This window comes from Bos javanicus, chromosome 1 (assembly GCF_032452875.1).
Source record: "Bos javanicus breed banteng chromosome 1, ARS-OSU_banteng_1.0, whole genome shotgun sequence".
NCBI classification, from domain to species: domain Eukaryota; kingdom Metazoa; phylum Chordata; class Mammalia; order Artiodactyla; family Bovidae; genus Bos; species Bos javanicus.
Genome location: NC_083868.1, coordinates 54,370,468 through 54,391,846, shown reverse-complemented (window position 1 = coordinate 54,391,846; position 21,379 = coordinate 54,370,468). Strand labels below are relative to the sequence as shown.

The following is a 21,379-nucleotide window of genomic DNA, read 5'->3' as shown; positions in this document are numbered from 1 at the left end:
GTTAGATGAATGGACACAGCTGAACAGCAAACAAGTTCTAATAGCTAAAGTTGCAGAGCTACAGGGCCTTAAAATTTTAGCCAAGGCCGGTCTAATATGCTAAAGTCAGCAAACTGATTGGGAAAAATCTCAGACCCTGAAACATCAGGTGGGGACACCGGAATGGATGCCCCTGAAAGTGTTGGCTCTGTACAGCCCTGTGAATTCTCAGACTTTTCAGAACTGGTCTGCAGTCCCCTAGTAAGAGCTAACACAACCTGTATGCTGGAGGATGCTGCACAACAATCCCCCCCGCCCCCGCCTCAAAGATAATCGTGTCAGGTGCTCCCATCAAAAATGTGCTCCAAATTCCTCTCCCAACTACTAGGCCAATAACTGAGAATTACATTCCAGCATAACCCGGCTGAGGACGTGATGGGCCTGGCAAGGGAGGAAAGAGAACATACATGAAGGATCTGCAGACATTAGCCAGCATGTACTGGCAGGAGTTGGGATAATTCTTTCACTAGTTTTTAAAAGCAACTGATCGAAAGGACTGGACTATGACATTAGTTAAGCAAGAATTCATTGTGTTGAGGGAATATTTTCTCTTTGCACAGAATTTAAGATCTTAGCAAGGATCCCATGAGATGGGACAGATTCACTGCTAGGATGCTTCTTAGAGGTCTGGGGAGAAGGGGAAGTGACAGCCAACACTAAGCAAAGTATAAATGCCCAACCTTCCCTGGCAGAGGGTGGAGGAGGGAATAAAGAGGTGAGCAAAGTAGACCTGCAGGGCAGGAATGTTACGTGAGGCTGGAAACCCACCATAGGATGTTCCATGGGAGGGCCCAGCTTTCACCATGGCCATCAGGAATGTGATGGAGAAGGGAGAAGCAGTATTGCTGAGAAGGTCAATGGTCCTCTTCAGACCAGGCTGATGGTAGGTGAGGCTGGCACAGAACTTGGCTCGTTAATGTCATTCTTGGGGTGATGGGCCCTGAAGTCAGTGAGCCAGATGATGCCACTTAACAAGCAGAAACCGGGAGGCTACAATTACCAAGAAGGTTGGAGGGCAGCCAAGGGGCCTTGATTCACAGGAGGCTGTGGAGATGGTTAATAGATCATGGTGCCTAGGGTCAAAGTAGATGGGCAGCCAACAAGGATGCTTCATTTTTTTTTTTTTTTTAAATGTGGAAGTAAGAAACTACTTTTATTTTTTAAATTTCCAGTTTTATTGAGATGTAATTGACATAAACCACTGTACAAGTTCAAGTTGTATAACAATAATTTGATACATGTGCTGATGTGTACTCAGTCATGTCTTATTCTTTGTGACCCCATGAACTATAGCCCACCATGCTGCTCTGTCCATGGAATTCTCCAGGCAAGAATACTGGAATGCGTTGCCATTTCCTACTCCATTGATACACTTATCACTTATCTATTGTGAAAAAAGATGCTTCTTAACACCTACAATTAAAGTCAAGAATAGAGGAGCAGGAGGACTTCCCTGGAGGTCCCTGGTTGGGGAACTGGGATCCTAGAAGCCACACAGTGTAGGCAAAAAAAATAAAAAATAGAGGATCAGGAGGCTGAGGGGAGTCACTCTAATAAAAAAGTCACCATCTCTTGCTCAGCTCCCAGACCTGAACTGATTTTTAGATCTAGAATCCACTAGTTGATGAGATGATTGGCTTCCTATGATGGACTCTATAACCACCATAAAAAATAAAGTATATATTGCTTATGTGTATTCCTCCAGTCTTTCCCCAAAGGGATATATAGCCATTTAACAATGTGACTGTACACTGGAAAAGATAAATGAAACATTTAAAGACTATTGGACATAAGATCTGTATTGACTATGATTTTAAATTATCATCATGACCCTCTTCTTCTTAGCTTGGAGGCTTAAAAGAGCTCAGTAGTAGCTGAGTCCTGGCTAAAGTCTAGCTCAAGGAGGCCCACTGTTTTTTATGAAACCCAGAGATTGTTTTTCCAGTCTCTGAATGTAAAAACTGGAATTGATATATTTGTCACATGAAGTAACTGTCATATTGGGTCCTTGGCCTGAGGAATAAGAACTATTGCAGCAGGAAGGCCAATACAAAACCTTTCAAACTGCTTCCTATCCCACCTTGTTGTATATAGATTCTAAATTCGATAGTCATGAAACTCAGCTTGAGGTAACATATATTGGTATTTCACAGCATCACTAATGGGTTAAAAATTCTGTAGAGCAATTATCTTTTAATTAAAAAATAAATAAAAATTTAAAACTATATATGCTAAAAAAGAATGGGTTGAATCTGAAAAAGAATATGTATATGTGCATATATATACAATATATATATACACAAAATCAAATTTATATGTACATAAATCAAATATATATATACATACATACATATATATATATATATATATACATATACATACAAAATCAAATAACTTTCCTGTACACTTGAAACTTACCCAACAATGTAAATCAACTGTATTTCAATTAAGAAAAAAGAATAGGTTGGCTGAGAGGTATTATGGTCAGCAAGAAATTTCAACAAATGATTAGAGATGCTTTAGACAAGAAATAAGACAAAGGCAGTAGAATTAGAAGAGAAACAATAGCAAGCAAGATATGTGTTTGACTCCATAGGACTTAAACCCATTGGAATTTAAGGAAAAGGAGTGTTTTATGTTTTCACCTTTAGATGGCTAGGTGGATGATAATATATCTCAAGGAAAAGAAATACAAAAGGTGGTAAAAATTTGGTAGGGATGTCACTGAGTTTGTTTATTTCTTTTCTTTATTTTTTTTTCTTTTTTACTCCACCATGTGGCATGTGGGCATGCAGATCTTCCTTGACCAGGGATAGAACCCATGTGCCCTGCAATGGAAGCATGGAGTCTTAACCACTGGATTGCTGGAGGAGTCCACTGAGTTTATTTCTTACTATGTTTGAAAGGCATAAGCAGGATATGCCACAACTTGGGTCAGTAAGGCGGGCAAAAAGACTGGGCTAGAAATATACATATATAGGACTCACCAGCATGTAGATGGAAGTTGAAGCTGGAAAAGTGGATGAAGCTGTTCTACAGAAGCATAAAACGTGATCAAGAATAGATGTACATCAATAGTTTAGGAGTGGGAAAGGAGACAGAAAAACAATTAGATGAAGGTGGAAAGGAACTAGATAGAGTAAAAAGCTGTGTACAAGGCTTCCCTGGTGGGTCAGTAGTTTAGAATCTGCCTTCCAAAGCAGGGGACACTGGTCCAATCCCCGGTCTAGGAAGATCCCACATTCCGCAAAGCAGCTAAGCCCATGCGCTACTGCTGCTGAGCCTGTGTGCTGCAACTACTGAAGCTCACATGCCCTGGAGCCTGTGCTCCACAACAAGGGAAGTCAGCACAATGAGAAGCCTGCAACTAGAGAGTAGCCTCCACTCGCCAAAACTAGAAAAGGCCTGCACACAGCAATGAAGATCCAGTGCAGCTAAAAGATAAAGTTAAAGAAAAGGTATGTTCAGAAAGTTGAACTGGGAAAGAACAGAGAGAGAGAATAGTAATTAAATAAAATTATAGTGTTAAAAGAGCTGAGTGTTTTAAGTGGGATGAAGTTAAACATCTTTGTGTGCTAGCAGGATAGAATTTGTAAAGCATGAAAGGTGGAAAACTCAGGAGGGAACAAATGACTGATAGGGACATAGGAGGAAATAACTTCAGTTTACATTTCTTGGCCTCAGTCCCCATCCTTCCTCACCCACAATCCTCACATAGTGGCAATTGCTCAGGGGTCCAAAAATTTTTGGCACCAATCTTCAGCCACTTCAAGAGAACAACATGAATTGAGCTTTCCAACTTCAACATGTCTCACAGCTATTCCATGTGTCTCGTTGGAGAGTTATCCTGCTGAAAATGCAGAATGCATTCAATATGGAAAGAGAAGGGTGAGACAAGACTTGGTTTGACTGGCCAAGATCACTTGCTGGTGGGGGCTAAATTTGCAACTATTATTGAAGAATCTATAGCCAGATTAACTCCCTGTCCATTCATCAAAAGTTGTCCTTGCTACCTCATCTCACCTGATTGCCATGCTCTGTCCTAACCACATCCTCTGAATCATTACAGAACACAAGATAGCCCTTACTCATTTGGATTCTGAATTTAAGATTCTCCTAATTGTGACTGTTGCTTCCTGATAGAGATTTTTTTTTTTCTGTAAAAAAAAAAAAAAAGAAAAGAAAGAAAAAGAAATCTGCTAATATATTCTTGATCAGAAGGTGAAGATCTGCAACTAGTGCCCTAAAGAAGAAATAAATTTCAGTAATGCTTGTAAGTGGGAATTCTTAAAATGAAGGATGTAGCAAAGTCGGAAACATCTTTCAGAGTGCAAGTTATACTTTCCTCCTCAGGAAATGGAAGAACTTAGTAGCTATCCCTTCTGCCTGAGAGGGACACTGTGCCAGTGTCCAGAACCACTGTTTCTCAGAACCACAGTGTTCTGTGAGCTGTCTTACACATTTTTAACTTTCAACCAGAGTTGCTCCAGTTTTTTCTGTTATATATTAGAACTACCTTGCAATGCAGGGGACAAAATTATAGAGCATGTTCTTTTGGCTTAAAAGAAAAAAACTTTTGAAAAACATTTATCTAAACAAAACAATACAATGCTTTAAATATTTAACTTATGTAGTAAATAAAATATATTTGAAATAGGTAATGCGTTTAAAAAAGATTTTAGAAATTTATTATAATTTTATTTTTGGCTGCAGTGCATCTCTGTTGCTGCACACAGGCTTCTTGTAGGTTGGTGAGCAGGGGCTACTTGTTGTCTTCTCACTGCAGTGGCATTTTTTGTAGCAGAGTATAGGCTCTAGGTGCACGAGCTTCAATAGTTGCAGCACTTGGACTCTAGAGCACAGGTTGTGGTGCATGGTCTTTGTTGCTCCCTGGGATGTGGGATCTTCTTGGACCAGGGGTCCAACTGGTGTCCCTTGCACGGCAAGGTGGATTCATAACCATTGGACTATCAGGGAAGCCCTAGGTAATGCATTTTATTTCATAGATCCATATATAACTGTAGTTAGAAAAAGTCCTTTTTTCCTGAATTTGTGAAAGAGATGAAGTCTGGTATTTCCTTCAAAATAAGGGAGGGAGAATAGGTTGCTGCTGCTGCTGCTGCTAAGTCGCTTCAGTCATGTCCGACTCTGTGCGGCCCCATGGACTGCAGCCCTCCAGGCTCCTGTCCCTGGGATTCTCCAGGCAAGAACACGGGAGTGGGTTGCCATTTCCTTCTCCAATGCATGAAAGTGAAAAGTGAAAGTGAAGTCGCTCAGTTGTGTCCTACTCTTCGAGATCCCATGGACTGCAGCCTACGAGGCTCCTCCATCCATGGGATTTTCCAGGCAAGGGTTTTGGAGTGGGGTGCCATTGCCTTCTCTGGAATAGGTGGCAGTTTAGATTAAATCAGACTGCGTGCATGCTAAATTGTATCAGTTTTGTCCAATTCTCTTCCCTGTACCCCAGATGGCAAAGAATCTGCTTGTAATGCAGGAGACCTAGGTTTGATCCCTGGGTTGGGAAGATGCCCTGCATAAGGGAATGGCAATCTACTCCAGTATTCTTGTCTGGAGAATCCCATGGACAGAGGAGCCTGGTGGGCTAGTCTGTGGAGTCACAGAGTTGGACACGACTGAGCGACTAACACTACTATGGACTGTAACCCTCGAAGCTCCTCTGTCCATGGGATTCCTCAGTTAAGAATATTCTAGTCGGTTGTCATTTCCTTCTCCAGGGGAATTTTCCTGGGAATCCCAGGGATCTGAACTGGAGTCTCCTGCATTGTAGGCAGATTATCTACCATCTGAGCTAATAAGGAAGCCTGAATCAGTTTAGCTGGGGTCAATCATTGTCAAAGCTTGACGACTGATCCATAAGGACTGAAGATATTACTGTCTGTTTTTATATGTTTGAACTTTCCCATAATGTAATATTTTCAAAAACCAGGAGGAAAAAAGCCCAAGAAAATAAATAAGATAATTACATTGTAATAAATGCTAAGAAATACAGTAATGAATAGTCTTTCCACTCAAAGTCCTATCTTAACCTAAGGCACTGGACTCATTCTGTACTGGCTACCAGATCAACTCTCTTCTAAATCATCCAGAAAAAGTGTGTCATGTGGGACCACACCCAAGTCAGGAGATGAAATGTTTTCTTGGCTGAATCTCTATGGGCCAATTCAGTTTCCACCCTGAAAGGGAGTAGCCAGGATTCCAAGCATTGTCTGCTTAATCCAAAGCCATTTGGTCACACCCTGATCTAGCCAATGTTTATAGATTTTAGGTGCAGGAAGAACTACCCTGAGGGCTTGAGGAAGCACAGATTTCTGTAACTTGTCCTGTGCACAAGGATTTTATTTTGAGGGTCTGGCTGTAGTTTCATAGTTTATTTTTCCAACCATGTATTTGTGTGTGCTCAGTCGTGTCTGATTCTTTTTGACCCTATGGACTCTAGCCTACCAGGCTCCACTGTCCATGGGATTCTCCAGGCAAGAACACTGGAGTGGGTTGCCATTTCCTCCTCCAGGGGATCTTCCCCACCCAGGGATTGAACCCAAATGTCCTGCATTGGCAGGCAGATTCTTTACCACTGCACCCCCCAGTTCTTAAGCAAATTGAGGCAGAGTCCTTGTACTTTGAATAATTTATAGTACTAAGTTAAAGTTACCTGTCAGATATGCAGATGACACCACCCTTATGGCATAAAGTGAAGAAGAACTAAAGAGCCTCTTGATGAAAGTGAAAGAGGAGAGTGATAAAGTTGGCTTAAAGCTCAACATTCAGAAAACTAAGACCATGGCATCCAGTCCCATCACTTCATGGGAAATAGATGGGGAGACAGTGGAAACAGTGGCTGACTTTATTTTGGGGGGCTCCAAAATCACTGCAGATGGTGACTGCAGCCATGAAATTAAAAGGCGCTTACTCCTTGGAAGGAAAGTTATGACCAACATAGACAGCATATTAAAAAGCAGAAACATTACTTTGTCAGCAAAGGTCCGTCTAGTCAAGGCTATGATTTCTCCAGTGGTCATGTATGGATATGAGAGTTGGACTATAAAGAGGGCTGAATGCCGAAGCATTGATGCTTTTGAACTGTGGTGTTGGAGAAGACTCTTGAGAGTCCCTTGGACTGCAAGGAGATCCAACCAGTCCATCCTAAGGGAAATCAGTCCTGGGTGTTCATTGGAAGGACTGATGTTGAGGCTGAACTCTAATACCTTGGTCACCTGATGCTAAGAGCTGACTCATTTGAAAAGACCTTGATGTTGGGAAAGATTTAAGGCAAGAGGAGAAGGGGACGACAGAGGATGAGATGGTTAGATGGCATCACCGACTCAATGGACATGAGTTTGGGTAAACTCCGGGAGTTGGTGATGGACAGGGAGGCCTGATGTGCTGTGGTTCATGGGGTCGCAAAGAGTTGGACATGACTGAGTGACTAAACTGACTGAAAGTTACCTGGGCTCCCTGGGTCCTGAGACCAATGGCCTCTGGGCAGAGAAAGCCTGTTATGAGACCAGTGGATGCCAGGGCTGCCATATTGTTTGTGAAGATTTTCCTTTAGAAGCTCTGACTCATTAGAATGGCCTATGAAAACATCTGTGACTTCTCCAGCCTCATCTCTTGTCACATCCTGCCCCCAACATTATCCTCCAGCAGTTCCCAAGAACTGCAGTTGTGGAGTTCCTTCTGCATTCGTTAGCAGGTCTCTTGCCTTGGTGGTTTGTCTCCTGCTGTTCTTATTCTGAATAGGCTAACCTTTCCCTTCTACTCAGCTCACCATTATTGTGGGCTTAAAATTTGTGTTTAGAGCTAGATCTTGGAGTGATAGTGTTATCCAAACACTACAATCTAAACCTAATCTCCCAGTGAGTAACACACCCTCAGCCATAAATCAGTTACAAAATACCTTTGAATTTCTATTCCCTATAAAAAAAATCCTTCAATCTATCATCAATATTAGTTACAAATATTGTTCATTTGTTTGTAACTTAACAAGAGTTCTTCATTTTTTATTTTCTGAGTCTCATCTTAAAGGAATAAAACCCAAAAATTTTTTTAAAAGTTCAGGAGTGATTATTAACTACACAGTAACTTAACTCTCACCTAATAGACAAGACTGTGTATAAAGCTGATGAAATTATCACACTGACAGATAACAAGGGAGGGTGGAAAGAGGAGGGAGGAATACAGCTCTTCTGGGAAAGAGGAAGTAGGGGACATTTGCTTACAAAAGGAAGGAGAAACTGGACTAAAACCCCTCAGGTTCAGAGGATTAAACTGCAGAGATTGAGCATTGTGGCTCTGCCTTTCTCTGAGCATTCCTTGAAATGGCATACTCAAATTACGGGAAGGTAAGTTTGGTTTTAATTTCATTCATTTTCCCACAGATTCACTTTTTATAGCTTTTCTAGAGCTCACTTCTATTTCCCTCTTGCCACAAGTCTCAGTTTCTGGATATGAGAAATCTCTGAGAATCTCCTCTTTGCAAGTGAATTATTTTCTTTCATGTGGTTGTGGTATACAGCTTGGGTGAAAGTAAAAGGGAGAAATTAAATATTTCTCTTTCTAGTTCTAAGTAAGATACTTTTTTCATAAAAAGACATGTTGTAGTTGGGCAAGATAAAATGGTAAAGAAATGGCCGGCTGCAGTGAAAAGAGTGAAAAGGGTAATACGCTTCAGACAGTAAGTTGACTAGTGGTTTCTTTCCTTCAGGGATAAGAAGCAACCCATTCCCAACGGCCTTGCTACAAAACAAGTTTCCTGACTTTGCTTGGGTAGTCTTTAACTGCTACTGTTGCTGCTAAGCCACTTCAGACGTGTCCAACTCTGTGCAACCCCATAGACGGCAGCCCACCAGGCTCCCCCATCCCTGGGAATCTCCAGGCAAGAACACTGGAGTGGGTTGCCATTTCCTTCTCCAATGCATGAAAGTGAAAATGAAGTCATTCAGTTGTGTCCGACTCTTAGTGACCCCATGGACTGCAGCCCACCAGTTTCCTCCGTCTGTGGGATTTTCCAGGCAAGAGTACTGGAGTGGGGTGCCATTGCCTTCTCTGAGTCTTTAACTAGATGAGAATATAAATTGAGCAGGTTTCATTCACAGGAACCACTTGGAGGAGGGAATGGCAACCCACTTCAGTATTGTTGCCTGGAGAATTCCATGGACAGAAGAGCCTGGTGGGCTACAGTCCACATGGTTGCACAGAGTCAGACGCAACTGAGACACAATGCGGGTTGAAGGACAGAATTGGCCAATATTAAGTATAGAATTTATGGGCAAGTCATATAACTGTTTACCTCTTGACTGGAATGATACTTCCCCCAATAATGCCAATTTGTTTTTTTTAAGTATGTCCCAGAGTACTTTGAAAAAGTGGTGTACAAATGCAAAATCCCTAGTTGCAAGCTGAAATGTGAAAGCAAGGGGAAATTTTCAAAAAGATTTAAATGGGGAGGGAAGCCTGGTGTGCTGCAATCCATGGGGTTGCAAAGAGTCAGACACAACTTGATGACTGAACAAACAGAGGGGAAGGCGTGTCAAATGCAGATGCATCTAGCTGTTCAGAAAAGAGTGTATTACAATTGAGCTGGAATGGAGTTGATTTGCCCTTGGATTGAGAGGAAAAGTTAAGAAACTTAAGCATATGTGATTCTATGACATTTAATTTCTGAGCCTCAGTTACTTCCCTGGTGGCTCAGACAATAAAGAGTGCCTGCAATGTAGGAGGCCCCAGTTCTGGGTGGGGAAGATCCCCTGGAGGAGGGCATGGCGACAACCCCCTGCAGTATTCTTGCCTGGAGAATTCCCATGGACAGAGTCTGCTGCTAAGTCACTTCAGTCGTGTCCGACTCTGTGCAACCCCATAGACGGCAGCCCACCAGGCTCCCCTGCCCCTGGGATTCTCCAGGTAAGAACACTGGAGTGGGTTGCCACTTCCTTCTCCAATGCATGAAAGTGAAAAGTGAAAGAGAAGTCACTCAGTCGTGTGCGACTCTTAGTGATAAATATAAGTTCCTTTCTACCTATCCACTTTATCTTTCATTCATGAAACTGTTAAAAGAACACTGAGTGTCCACTGTGTACCCTGTATTTACTGTGGAGAGTAAGACAGATACATTTGCTTCCCTCAGGTCCTGGGGCTTAAACAAGGTTGCTATGGCTGAAGCTCGGAAAGCTCAGGGGTCTTAAACTGGAAAGGAAGGCAGGGGCCCCGCTGTTCAAGAATTTACAGGCTGCATGAGGGAATTTTGTCTTTAATGGAAATATTTTATTTTTAAAAAATTATTACTTTAATAATTAAATTATTATTTACTTTTAAAAATTGGAGTATAATTGCTTTGCAATGTTGTGTTAGATTCTGCTGCTATGTGGTGAATCAGCTATGAAAAGCGAAAGTGTGGAAGTGTTAGTCACTCAGTTGTGTCTGACTCTGCGACCCCACGGACTGGAGCCCGCTAGACTCCTTTGTTCAGGGATTCTCCAGGCAAGAATATTGGAGTGGATGTTTATATATAACCCCTCATGTTTGAGACTCCCTCCCAACTAAAGTATTTTAAATAAGCAGGAGAGCAGTCTGTAGAAAGGGCATAGATGGATTTTGGAAAAACAGAAGATAATTGCTCCTGCCAGTGAGAGTTGATGCTTACTTGAATCACACAATAGAAGATGGAAAGGCAGAAACACCTTCCACATAGATTTAGGAGATAAAATGAAAATATGTTTTAGCTGATGAAGAGACAGACTAAGAGGGAAATGGTTTCCCCAAACTCAAGATCTATGCTTTAATTTCTTCTTATTGGTCAGTTCAGTTCAGTTGGTCGGTTGTGTCCGACTCTTTGTGACCCCATGGACTGCAGCACGCCAGGCTTCCCTGTCCATTACCAACTCCCGAAGCTTACTCAAACTCATGTCATTGAGTTGGTATAAATCTACTTTTGCTCATTTCCTCATTGTTTTTCTTCTCTAATAAAGGGTCTACTGGGGGCTTCTCTGGTGGCTCAGTTGATAAAGAATCCGCTTGCAATTCAGGAAACCTGGGTTCAATCCCTGGGTTGGGAAGATCCCCTGGAGAAGGGAATGGCAGCCCACTCCAGTATTCTGGCCTGGAGATTTCCATGGACTGTATAGTCCATGGGGTCAAAAGGAGTTGGAAATGCCTGAGCAACTTTCACTTTCACACTTCACAATAAAGTGTCTACTAATCAATATCAAATTCAGGAATCTCAGTCTTGCCTTCCAACTGCCAGCTTCTCAGTTTCTTATTCATTAGTTGCGCCATGAAGTTAAACATCTTAGTGTACAGCATTAAATGAGAACAGTAATTGACACTTCCTTTTCCAGAATTTCTTTGAAGGGCCTTTAGATGAAGAAAATGTGATTCTTACATTGTATCCAGTTAATGAGGAAATTATTGAAGACCATCAAGTGGAACCAGGTGTTTCCTCAACTTCACAAGTCAAAGAGGAGGCACTGAATACAAATAATCAAGGTATGAAGACCACAGGGTTAGCTCAGTTTGCGGCCCCTCCAACTCTGGGAAGCCCAGGAAAAATAAGTTCCCCTGACTTTTAGCTATGTGACACCCAGCTTAATTCTCACCTTGATAACCTGTGGTAAGAGATTTCTCAAACTCTCATACTTCTCATTCACTAAGCACCCCTGTTTCACTTTGAAAAAGACAGTGGAGTGCTTTGAATAGAGCATGATCTTATGCGGCAACTAGATGTGAGCTCAAATTCCCAACCCATGAAGCCCAGTCTTTCATTTTGGCGAATGCCCTTTTTACATGCCTCTTACAGAGACCAGATCATTTTTTTTCTGAGTTTTTTGTTTATATAATTGACACAGAAAACATTGTGTAATTTTAAGGTATATAATGTGATGATTGATGTATGTGTCTATTGCAAAATGATGACCAAATAAGATTAAGAACAATAATAAGAAATTAAGAAATGATGACAAAATAAGAACACATCCATCATATCACACGGTTAACTCCCTTCACCATGGGGAGAACATTTTAAGATTTACTCTCTAATTTTTAGGAATACATTATAGTATTAACTATAATTATGTTGATATGCATTAGATCCCTAGAACTTACTCATCTTATAACTGAAAATTTGTACCCTTTGATCCAGGGAAACTCCCCATTTCCTCTGCCCCCAGTTCCTGGCAACCACCAATATACTCTCTGTGCCTGAATTTAGCTTTTTTAAGTTCCACATATAAGACCAGATGGTATTTGGGAGGCTAAATCACTTTGAAAACATCTAGTCTTTTGCTTGGTGAGTAATTACTGATAAAATATCTAGTCGATTCTTCGTATCTGTTCTTGGGGCTTCATATAGAGGCATTAAATAAGTATTTTTAGAATGCTTTTATTTGGCAGGGGCAAATAACAAGGGCTTCAGGATAGAGCAGATAGTGACACATTAAATCTAAGCAAAGTGATGTGAGACAGGGTAACTTTTCTTTGTTGAGGAAAATGAGGCATGTGGACAGAATGGAGGACTGTTGTTGGATAGGGTGGTTTTAATGATTTCTATAAGGACAGATAGTTTGTGGACCAGCATCTGGACATTTTGGAGAGCAATCCAATGTAATGTTCTATTCAGGAAGTTGGTGATGGCTGTAAAAAACAGTTTGCTGAATGTAGTATAAAAAAATTTATAATTTCAAAATGTGGGTATGAGTCCTAGGTCTGCCATTTTCATGGTGGTATGATCTTGGGCAAGTCCTTGAATTCTGAATTTATTACCTTATTTGTAAGATGAAGAAAAAATACTGGATATGTATATGTGCAAATTGAGTTGTGGGGAGTTAGAACTTCATAAAATTAAAAAGATTTTTTCAAATAGATTAATGAATTGCTGTTTTGGTTCCCTTCTTTCCTCAGTTCCTCTTCCTCAAACAAATGAGCTTGAGGAAGATTGTCCAAGTTCTAGCTTTAGAAGATCATTTTGTCCCTTGCCGACCACATTGCCTCCAATTAACGATGTGAGTCGGGATACTTTGCGGAACTGGTGCCAACAACTTAAGCTGAGTACTGACGGCCAGGTGAGTGCACTGGTGGGAATCTCTGGTGCTTGGAACAAGCATGGGAGCTCTGCCAGCTTTTAATTTTTATGAGAAGTAAAGTTGCTAAGTCGTGTACGACTCTGTGATCCCATGGACTGTACCCTAACAGGCTCCTCCATCTGTGGAATTTTCCAGGCAAGAGCACTGGAGTTGGTTGCCATTTCCTTCTCCAGAGGATTTTCCTGACCTGGGATCGAACCCAGGTCTCCTGCATTGCAGGCAGATGCTTTACCCTCTGAGCCACTGGGAAAGCTCTTTAATTTTAATTTCCCTTGTTAATTTCCTTAGAAAATAGAAGTTTATCGGAGACTCCAGGAACATGCTTTTCCTGAAAAAGATCAGGTGAGTGAGGAATGTGGTGATGTAAGTTCTGTAAATTTTCCCTCTTCTCCACCATCTCTATACCTTGTACCTCGAAGGCAAGGTTTCTCATTCAAGACAATTGGCATCTGGAGCCAATTAGTTTCTTTTTCTCCTGCAGGTTGTCCTGTGCATTTTAGGATGTTTAGTAGGCTAAATATCCCTGGATTCTACCCACAATGTGTCAGTGACCTCCCTCCCCCTACACACAGTTTAGCAAACAGAATTTCTCCCAGCTGAGAGTCACTACTTTGAGGGAACTGACATTCTTAAACCATTTCTACACTGACATACACAGGTCAATGCATGAAGAATGATAAAACCGGCACAAATGTGCTTAGGGCAGTGGCACTTCACTGTATACTCACTGTGAATTTCATTTGCAGTATATTCCTAAATCATCACGGGAGGCCCGAATGCACTCATGTTCAAGGAAGCACAGCATGGTGACCAAGAGGGGAAGTGTACAGAAAAGGAAGATGAGTGAGAGTCAGGAAAGGACTAACATGGTTGAGGTGGTAACTTCACCTCAGGTAGCCATGCTGGCAGCATGGTCAAGAATTGCGGCAAAGGCTGTTCAACCAAAGGCTGTGAATTCACGTGCCCTTCGTGCCTCTGAATCCTTTCTGCCACAAGCCTCAGGTAAGATCAACCTTAAACAGTGGTTACCATGCCAGTGAAAGAAGGCACTCTGTTTTTTAAAAATTGCTTTATTTTTTGGTTTCACTACATGGCATGTGGGATCTTAGTTCCCCACCCAGGGATTGAACCTGTGCCCCCTGCATTGAAAGAGTGAAGTCTTAACCACTGGACCTTCATGGAAGTCTCAGAAGACACATACTAATGGTAGTTACAGTGAAAGGGTTAAAATAGCTGCAGATGCAATGTTAGCTTCACAGAGGGCTTATCTTTTGATTGATAGTCAAGTTTTGCCTGAATGGCTCTGAGTCAGGTGACTAAGTTGGGGACACTTTCTCATCACTAAGCAGAAGGTGGGAAGAAAGCATAATCTGAGAGTGAGGCCATCCACGGCCAGAGATCTTCCCCTTTCTCTTGGAGAAACCCAAGGTTTCTCAGTGTAAACCCTAGTATCCTGATTTATAAAATTGAAGATGTCAACTATTCGACTTCATAGAATGACTGTGAGGCTTATGAGATACAACTTGGCATATTAAAAGTAGGCGATAAATAATTGAAATATTTCTTGAGAAATCTTGAGTGAGCATAACTTAGCTTCATCTTTCTCCAGTTCCTGCTTCTCTATCTCATATTTCTGTTTTCATTTCCAGAACAACCCACCTCTGGTCAGTACAAAGTCACTGTCTTCTGTGGCTTGAATTCTTTTCCCTCCTCTACCCCATTTCCAGAGGTGTCTGAATCCTGTTATTCAGGACTGACTTGTGTGGCCATGCGCATTGTTCACCACACAAAGAACCCAGACAAAAAAAGAAAAGACTGGGAGCTAAAATTGGCCTGCTGACTGCCCCCCACCCCCCATCTATACTTTCTTCTGTGAGGAGAAATGAGCACCTTTTACTCATTTTCAAAAGCAGTATCCAGCCACAAAGCTGTCTCGGAGACCTGCTTCCCCAACGATGACACCTCTTTCTAATTTTCATTAATGTGCCATATGAGTGAGTGGCACCCCACACTTACCATTTTAGTTCCTCTTCATCCAGCAGTTATCAAGCACCTACTGGGATACAGGAGAGTGCCTAGCCACTATGTATATTGTGCCATAGCATCTTTACTCTTTTTAAATTTATTTCTTTAAAATTTATTATATTGAAGTCATAATTGATTTACAAAATTGTGTTAATTTATACTGTATGGCAAAGTGATTCAGTTATATATACACACACATTCTTTTTCATATTCTTTTCCATTATGACATCACAGGGTATTGAATATAGCTCCTTGTGTCCATTCTATATATAATAGCTCGCATCTGCTAATCTCAAACTTCCAATCCATCCTTCCCACACCCCTCCCACTTGGCAACCACAAGTCTTCATCCTCTGTGTCTGAACCTGTTTCCACTTCGTAGATAAGTTCATTTGTGTCCATATTTTAGATTCCACATGTAAGTGATATCATATGGTATTCGTCTTTCTCTTTCTGACTTACTTTACTTAGTATGAGATTCTCAGGTCCATCTCCAGGTCCATCCATGTTGCTGCAAATGGCATTGTTTCATTCTTCTTTATGGCTGAGTAATATTCCGTTGGGGCTTCCCAGATGGCACAGTGGTAAAGAATCCACCTGCCAATACAGGAGATTGGGTTTGATCCCTGGGTCAGGAAGATCCCCTGAAGGAAACGGCAACCTGTTCCAATATTCTTGCCTGGGAAATTCTTGCCTGGTAGGCTACAGTCCATGGGGTTGCAAAGAGTTGGACATGACTGAGTGAGTGAGCACAATATGCCATTCCATTCCATTCCATCTTCTTTATCCATTTGTTGATGGACATTTAGATTTTTTCCCATGTTTTGGCTATTGTAAATAGTGCTGCTATGAACACTGGGGTGCATGTATGGTTTTGAATTATAGTTTTGTCTGAATATAGGAAATGGATGGCTGGATTATATGGAAATTTCTACTTTTATGGTGTCATGTCTTATATTTAAATCTTTAAGCCATTTTGAGTTAGTTTTTGTATGTGGCATAAGGATGCATTCTACCTTGACTGATTTACATGCAGCTGTAACTTTCCCAACACCATTTGCTGAAGAGACTGTCTCTTCTCCATTGTACACTCTTGCCTCCTTTGTCAAAGATTAGTTGAGGCAAGTGTGTGGGTTCATTTCTGGGCTCTCTTTTCCGTTCCATTGGCCCAAATGTCTGTTTTTGTGCCAATACCATGCTGTTTTCATTAAAGTACTTTGTAGTGTTATCTGAAGTCTGAGAGGTTTATGCTCCTTCTTTGCTCTTTTTCCTCAGGATTGTTTGATAATTCAGGCTCTTATGGTCCCATATCAATTTTAGGATTACTTGTTCTAGTTCTGTGAAAAATCTCATGGGTGATTCGATAGGGATCACATTAAGTCTGTAGATTGCTTTGGGTGGTATAGCCGTTTAAACAATATTAGTTCTACTATCCAAGAGCATGGTAATCTCTACTCCTGTTTTATAGAGTGGGGAGATTTTATAGCTACTTAAGCCTACATTGATTGATCCTTTCTCTAAATTTCAGACACTGGATATCTACTCCCAGTAGATAGGACTTCCTCTGTTGTTTCTCAAATATCTCATCTCCCCAATTAGATTGTTTCTTTGACTTTTAAACAAAGCTCTTTCTGCCTGTTTTCTATGGTTGAGGTAGTACAATGTAGTGGTTAGGCAAATGGACCGTGAGTCTAGAATACCTATATCTTTGTTTTGGTTCTGGGAAAATTATGTTCTTTTAACACTGTAAACTTCATTTATTTCACCTGTAAATTAAAGCAAATACTAATAATGTTCTTAAGAATAAATATATTAATACATGTAAATAACTTAGCAAAATCTAGACACAAAGCAAGGCTTCCCAAAAGTTGATTGTTGGTGCCCCTTGTGCTGTGTAGTTTGTGAATCAGACTATGGTGTTTTTTGGTCTACATTTTTTATGCTTCTTATTCAACTGATTCATCAATAGAATATAAGAGTGAAATTAAGAGAGACTCACTGAGGGGTTGAATTGGGGTGCTGTTATCTGATCTTAGCAGTTTATATTTGCTTGTTTTTCCCCATCTAGGTGTCCGGTGGTGTGTGGTCCATGGCAGACCACTCTTGGCAGACACAGAAGGTTGGGTTCGCCTGCAGTTCCAAGCAGGTCAGACCTGGGTGCCTGACACCCCCAGGAGGATGACCTCCCTCTTCATGTTACCTGCCTGCACTTTTGCACCCCCAGACCTGGAAGACAACCTGTTATGCCCTGAATGCACTAAGAGGTACCCCTTAAGTATATTTTTAAGTATGGCACACAGAACAGTAGATGGCTAGATGGGTTTCTGGATAATTTGGTGGGGAAAGGCACAGGGTAAGCATGCTGTTTCATTAATTTGCCATATAGATCAGAATCCATATGCCATATATCCAGAAAGCCATATAGAATTTTCATGCAATGCAGGAGACCCTGGTTTGATTCCTGGGTTGGGAAGATCCACTAGAGAAGGGATAGACTATCCACTCCAGTATTCTCGGGTTTCCCTTGTGGCTCAACTGGTAAAGAATCTACCTGCAATGTGAGAGACCTGGGTTTGATCCCTGGGTTTGGAAGATCCCCTGGAGAAGGGAAAGGCTACCCACTCCAGTATTCTGGCCTGGAGAATTCCATGGACTCTATAGCCCATGGGGTCACAAAGAGTTGTACATGACTGAGCGAGTTTAACTTTCAGGGAAATAGGAAGCAAACATAATTTAGTGATAGATTAGAACTCAGATAAATATGGCTTCTTCTTAGCAACCTTAACAAAGTATCTGACAAGTTGGACCTTAACTGTCTCAATATTAGAGAGATCTGTTCTTTTTGTTGTTATTGTTTTTTGGTTGTGCTGGATCTTCTTTGCTGCATGTGGGCTTTCTCTAGTCGCATCGTGCTGGGGCTACCCTTCATTGCAGTGCATGGGCTGCTTGTTGTGGTAGCTTCTCTTGTTGTGGGACACAGGCTCTAGGCACAGGCTTCAGTAGTTGTGGTGCATGGGCTTAGCTGCTTCTCAACATGTGGAATCTTCCCAGACCAGGGACTGAAACCTCGTCCGCTGCATTGGCAGTTGGATTCTTATCGACTCTACCACCAGGGAAGTCGGAGACATCTGTTTTAAGAAAGAAAAAATTAGAGTTCTACCATATGTCAGATACTTAGCTGGGGATACAAAAATTAATAAGACAAAACCCATTTAGCATGCCAGGATGAAAATGACTAAGAGATGCTATGAAAATATATGGTTAGTACTTATATTGGAGTGACTTAGGGAAATTTTAGAAAGGATTACATGTACTGAGGAAGAACTCACCAGTTAGAAATTAACAATTTGGGCATTTTGGTAGTGAAAACAACCCATACCAATACCTGAAAGTGGAAGAATATGACCTACTTACGGACTGCAAATAGACCAATAAATTGAAGCTTATTGATGGTTAAGAATATAAAGGAGAGGAGCAGACTACTGGTTTTATATCTATATTAAAGGTCTCTTATATTATCCTGCAGGTCATAGTCTCTCAGTCACTTTTGGGACATAAGACTTCTTTGAGAAAATGATAATAATGACATACCCTCCATCCAAGAAAATACACATTAGGAATACACACAAGCAGTGCTTTAGGTTTTATGTAGACACATAATTCCCAATGGTCATCCATGAGTACAAAATCCAGCTTATGGTGATAGAATTGGCTGGAGGTGATGTAAGATCGGTGTGATGGGAAATTATACTATTTTTTTTTTTTTTTGGATGGTAGACTGAAATCTTGCAACAGAAACTAGATTGAAAGGTAAGAGATTATTGTAATAATTCTGGAAAGATGTAATTTATGACCTTTACAAATAATTTAAACAGAAATGTAAGAGTTTCAGGCGTGTAGAGAAACAGGATGCCATCTTATTAGAGGATAGGTATTAATAGAAGTTCAGCTCGATGGCCAAAAATTATATGTGGTACATACTTGACATGTGTCCAGTGTTCAGAAAGTATGAGTTTGAGAGAAACATCTTTGGGAATTAGAGGGACTGCAGAAAAATCTTAAAGAGAATCAGCTTATTGATGACAAGTGAACAATGAAGACTGAAAAAGTGCAGCTAGAGGTTGGGAGAGAAGTGAGAAAGCCAAGGGTAGAGAGTTTCAGAAGGAAATGGTTGGCAGTAAGACAGCCATGTAAGATGATGATTAATGCAGTGCTGTTGCGAATGTCAATTTGGGACACTACTGGTGGTCTTTTAGAGAGTCGGTGGAGAGGGTCAGGTGATAGTTGGAGTAGAGCATGTGAAGACCTAGGAACAGGTCATATTGATGATCTCTACTACTTGACCTGAGCAAGAGGAGAGAGCAATTGAGGCTGTAATGTCAAGGGAGCTTGTTTGTGTCTTTCCTTCCTTCCGTCCTTTTTTTTTTTTTAAAGGGAAAACCAAGAGCTTTGTGAACAGAGAGGGCATTTGGAGAGAAGCTGTGAGGAGGAAAGGGAGGGTATAAAGATAAAGGTGGCAGAACCAATTGTAGTATACAGAATAGGAACCCTGATATTATTAAGTGGACAATCTTTCTTTTGTTTACCACATAAAATATTTTTAATTTTTTTTAATCTTTTTAATTTTAAAATCCTTTAGATGGTAGGGCAAACTACTCAGACTCCAGAAGTGTATTCCTTATTTTATTGATCATTTTCAAGGATTTGGTATGGAATAATCTATCTTATTCTAATTCTTTTCTGATTTGCTTTATAGGAATAAGAAGATTATGAAAAGATTAATCACAATGGGGAGGAGGAAGAAACCTGGTTTGGATACATCAACATCATTACTTTCAAATGGACCACGTTTTAAAAAAGAATAAGTGATTACCAGAAGGGAAGGAATGGGAGGTGGAGAAATGGGTGAAGAGGGTAATTTTATGGTAATCATGGTAACTAGATTTTTGTAGTATCAAATATCGAATTACTATGTTGTATATCTGTAGTGGGTGTGTGCATGGGTGTGCTCAATTACTCAGTCATTCACTTGTGCTTGATTCTTTGGGAACTCATGGACTTCGGTCTGCCAGGCTTTGCTGACCATGGAATTTTCCAGGCAAGAATACTGGTGGAGGACTTGCCATTTCCTTCTCCAGGGGAAACTTCCTGACCCAGGGATCAAACCTGCATCTCCTGCATTGGCAGGAGGATTCTTTACCACTGTGCCATCTGGGAAGCCCTGTACATTTGTAACATAATGTTTTATATGGTTTTACCTCAAGTTTTAAAAAGCTAGAATTCACCACTAAAGTCATCTGGTCTTGGACTTTTGCTTGATGAGAAGTTTTTGATTATTGATTCAATATCCTTACTAGTAATTAGGGGAAAAAGGATAAATGGTGGAGAGCCCACAGTTAAAGTGATTCACATCCCAATGACTGCTATACTCTGTTCTCACCATCCTCCGTGTGGCCTGATGCCTTAAGTACAGATGGGAATGTCTGTATTCTGTACTTAAGGTTTACCTGAAAGTGACTGTTACTAGCTATATATTGATAGAATATAATTTGGTTTTGTTTTAGTTAATACAGTTTTTTAGCAGTTTTTGACTTAATGTTGGATAATCCTTTGTCTGGATGTACCGTAATATATCCATTCATATCTTGAAGGCCACCTTGGTTACTTCCAAGTTTTGGCAATTATGAATAAAGCTGCTATAAACATTTGTGTGCAGGTTTTTGTGTGAACACACAGTTTTCAACTCTTTTGGGTAAATATCAAGGAGTGTCATTTCTGAATCTTATAAAGTCTTCCGAAGTGGCTCTCCTGTTCTATATTCCCACCAGCAATGAATGAGACTTTCTCCTGCTCCACATCCTCACTAGTGTTTGAGGTTGCTTGTTAGTGCTTTGGATCTTGGCCATTCTTAAAGGTGTGCAGTAGTACAATTTTAATTTGCAATTCCCTAGTGATATATGATTAGGACATCTTTTCATGTATTTCGTTAGGTCAATAAGGAATAAGAAAATAAAAGATTTTTAGTTTCTTTTATTTCTTCTCTAGAAATCTTCCTTTCTTTGGAGCTGACTTTCTGACCTATATTACATTTTTTCTAAAGCTTTTTTTTTTTTTACAAAATAGAATCCAGCTCTATTAAGCCAGACGTTAATTTGCAAGAGGTTTGTAAAACAATGTAACTCTTCTGGCTAAATTTCTTTGCAGTTCAGTTCAGTTCAGTGGCT

General features: G+C 40.7%; 1 protein-coding gene across 1 annotated transcript; it reads left to right on the top strand.

Moving 5' to 3' along the window:
• The first annotated feature begins 162 nt into the window (after nucleotides 1-162).
• DPPA2 (developmental pluripotency associated 2) lies at nucleotides 163-21,117 on the top strand. Its single transcript, XM_061430129.1, has 7 exons — nucleotides 163-240; nucleotides 11,391-11,589; nucleotides 12,949-13,109; nucleotides 13,419-13,472; nucleotides 13,877-14,132; nucleotides 17,224-17,419; nucleotides 19,912-21,117. The coding sequence occupies exons 1-7, from the start codon at nucleotides 163-165 to the stop codon at nucleotides 20,018-20,020; spliced, it is 1,053 nt and encodes a 350-aa protein (XP_061286113.1). The 3' UTR covers nucleotides 20,021-21,117.
• Nucleotides 21,118-21,379: the final 262 nt, after the last annotated feature.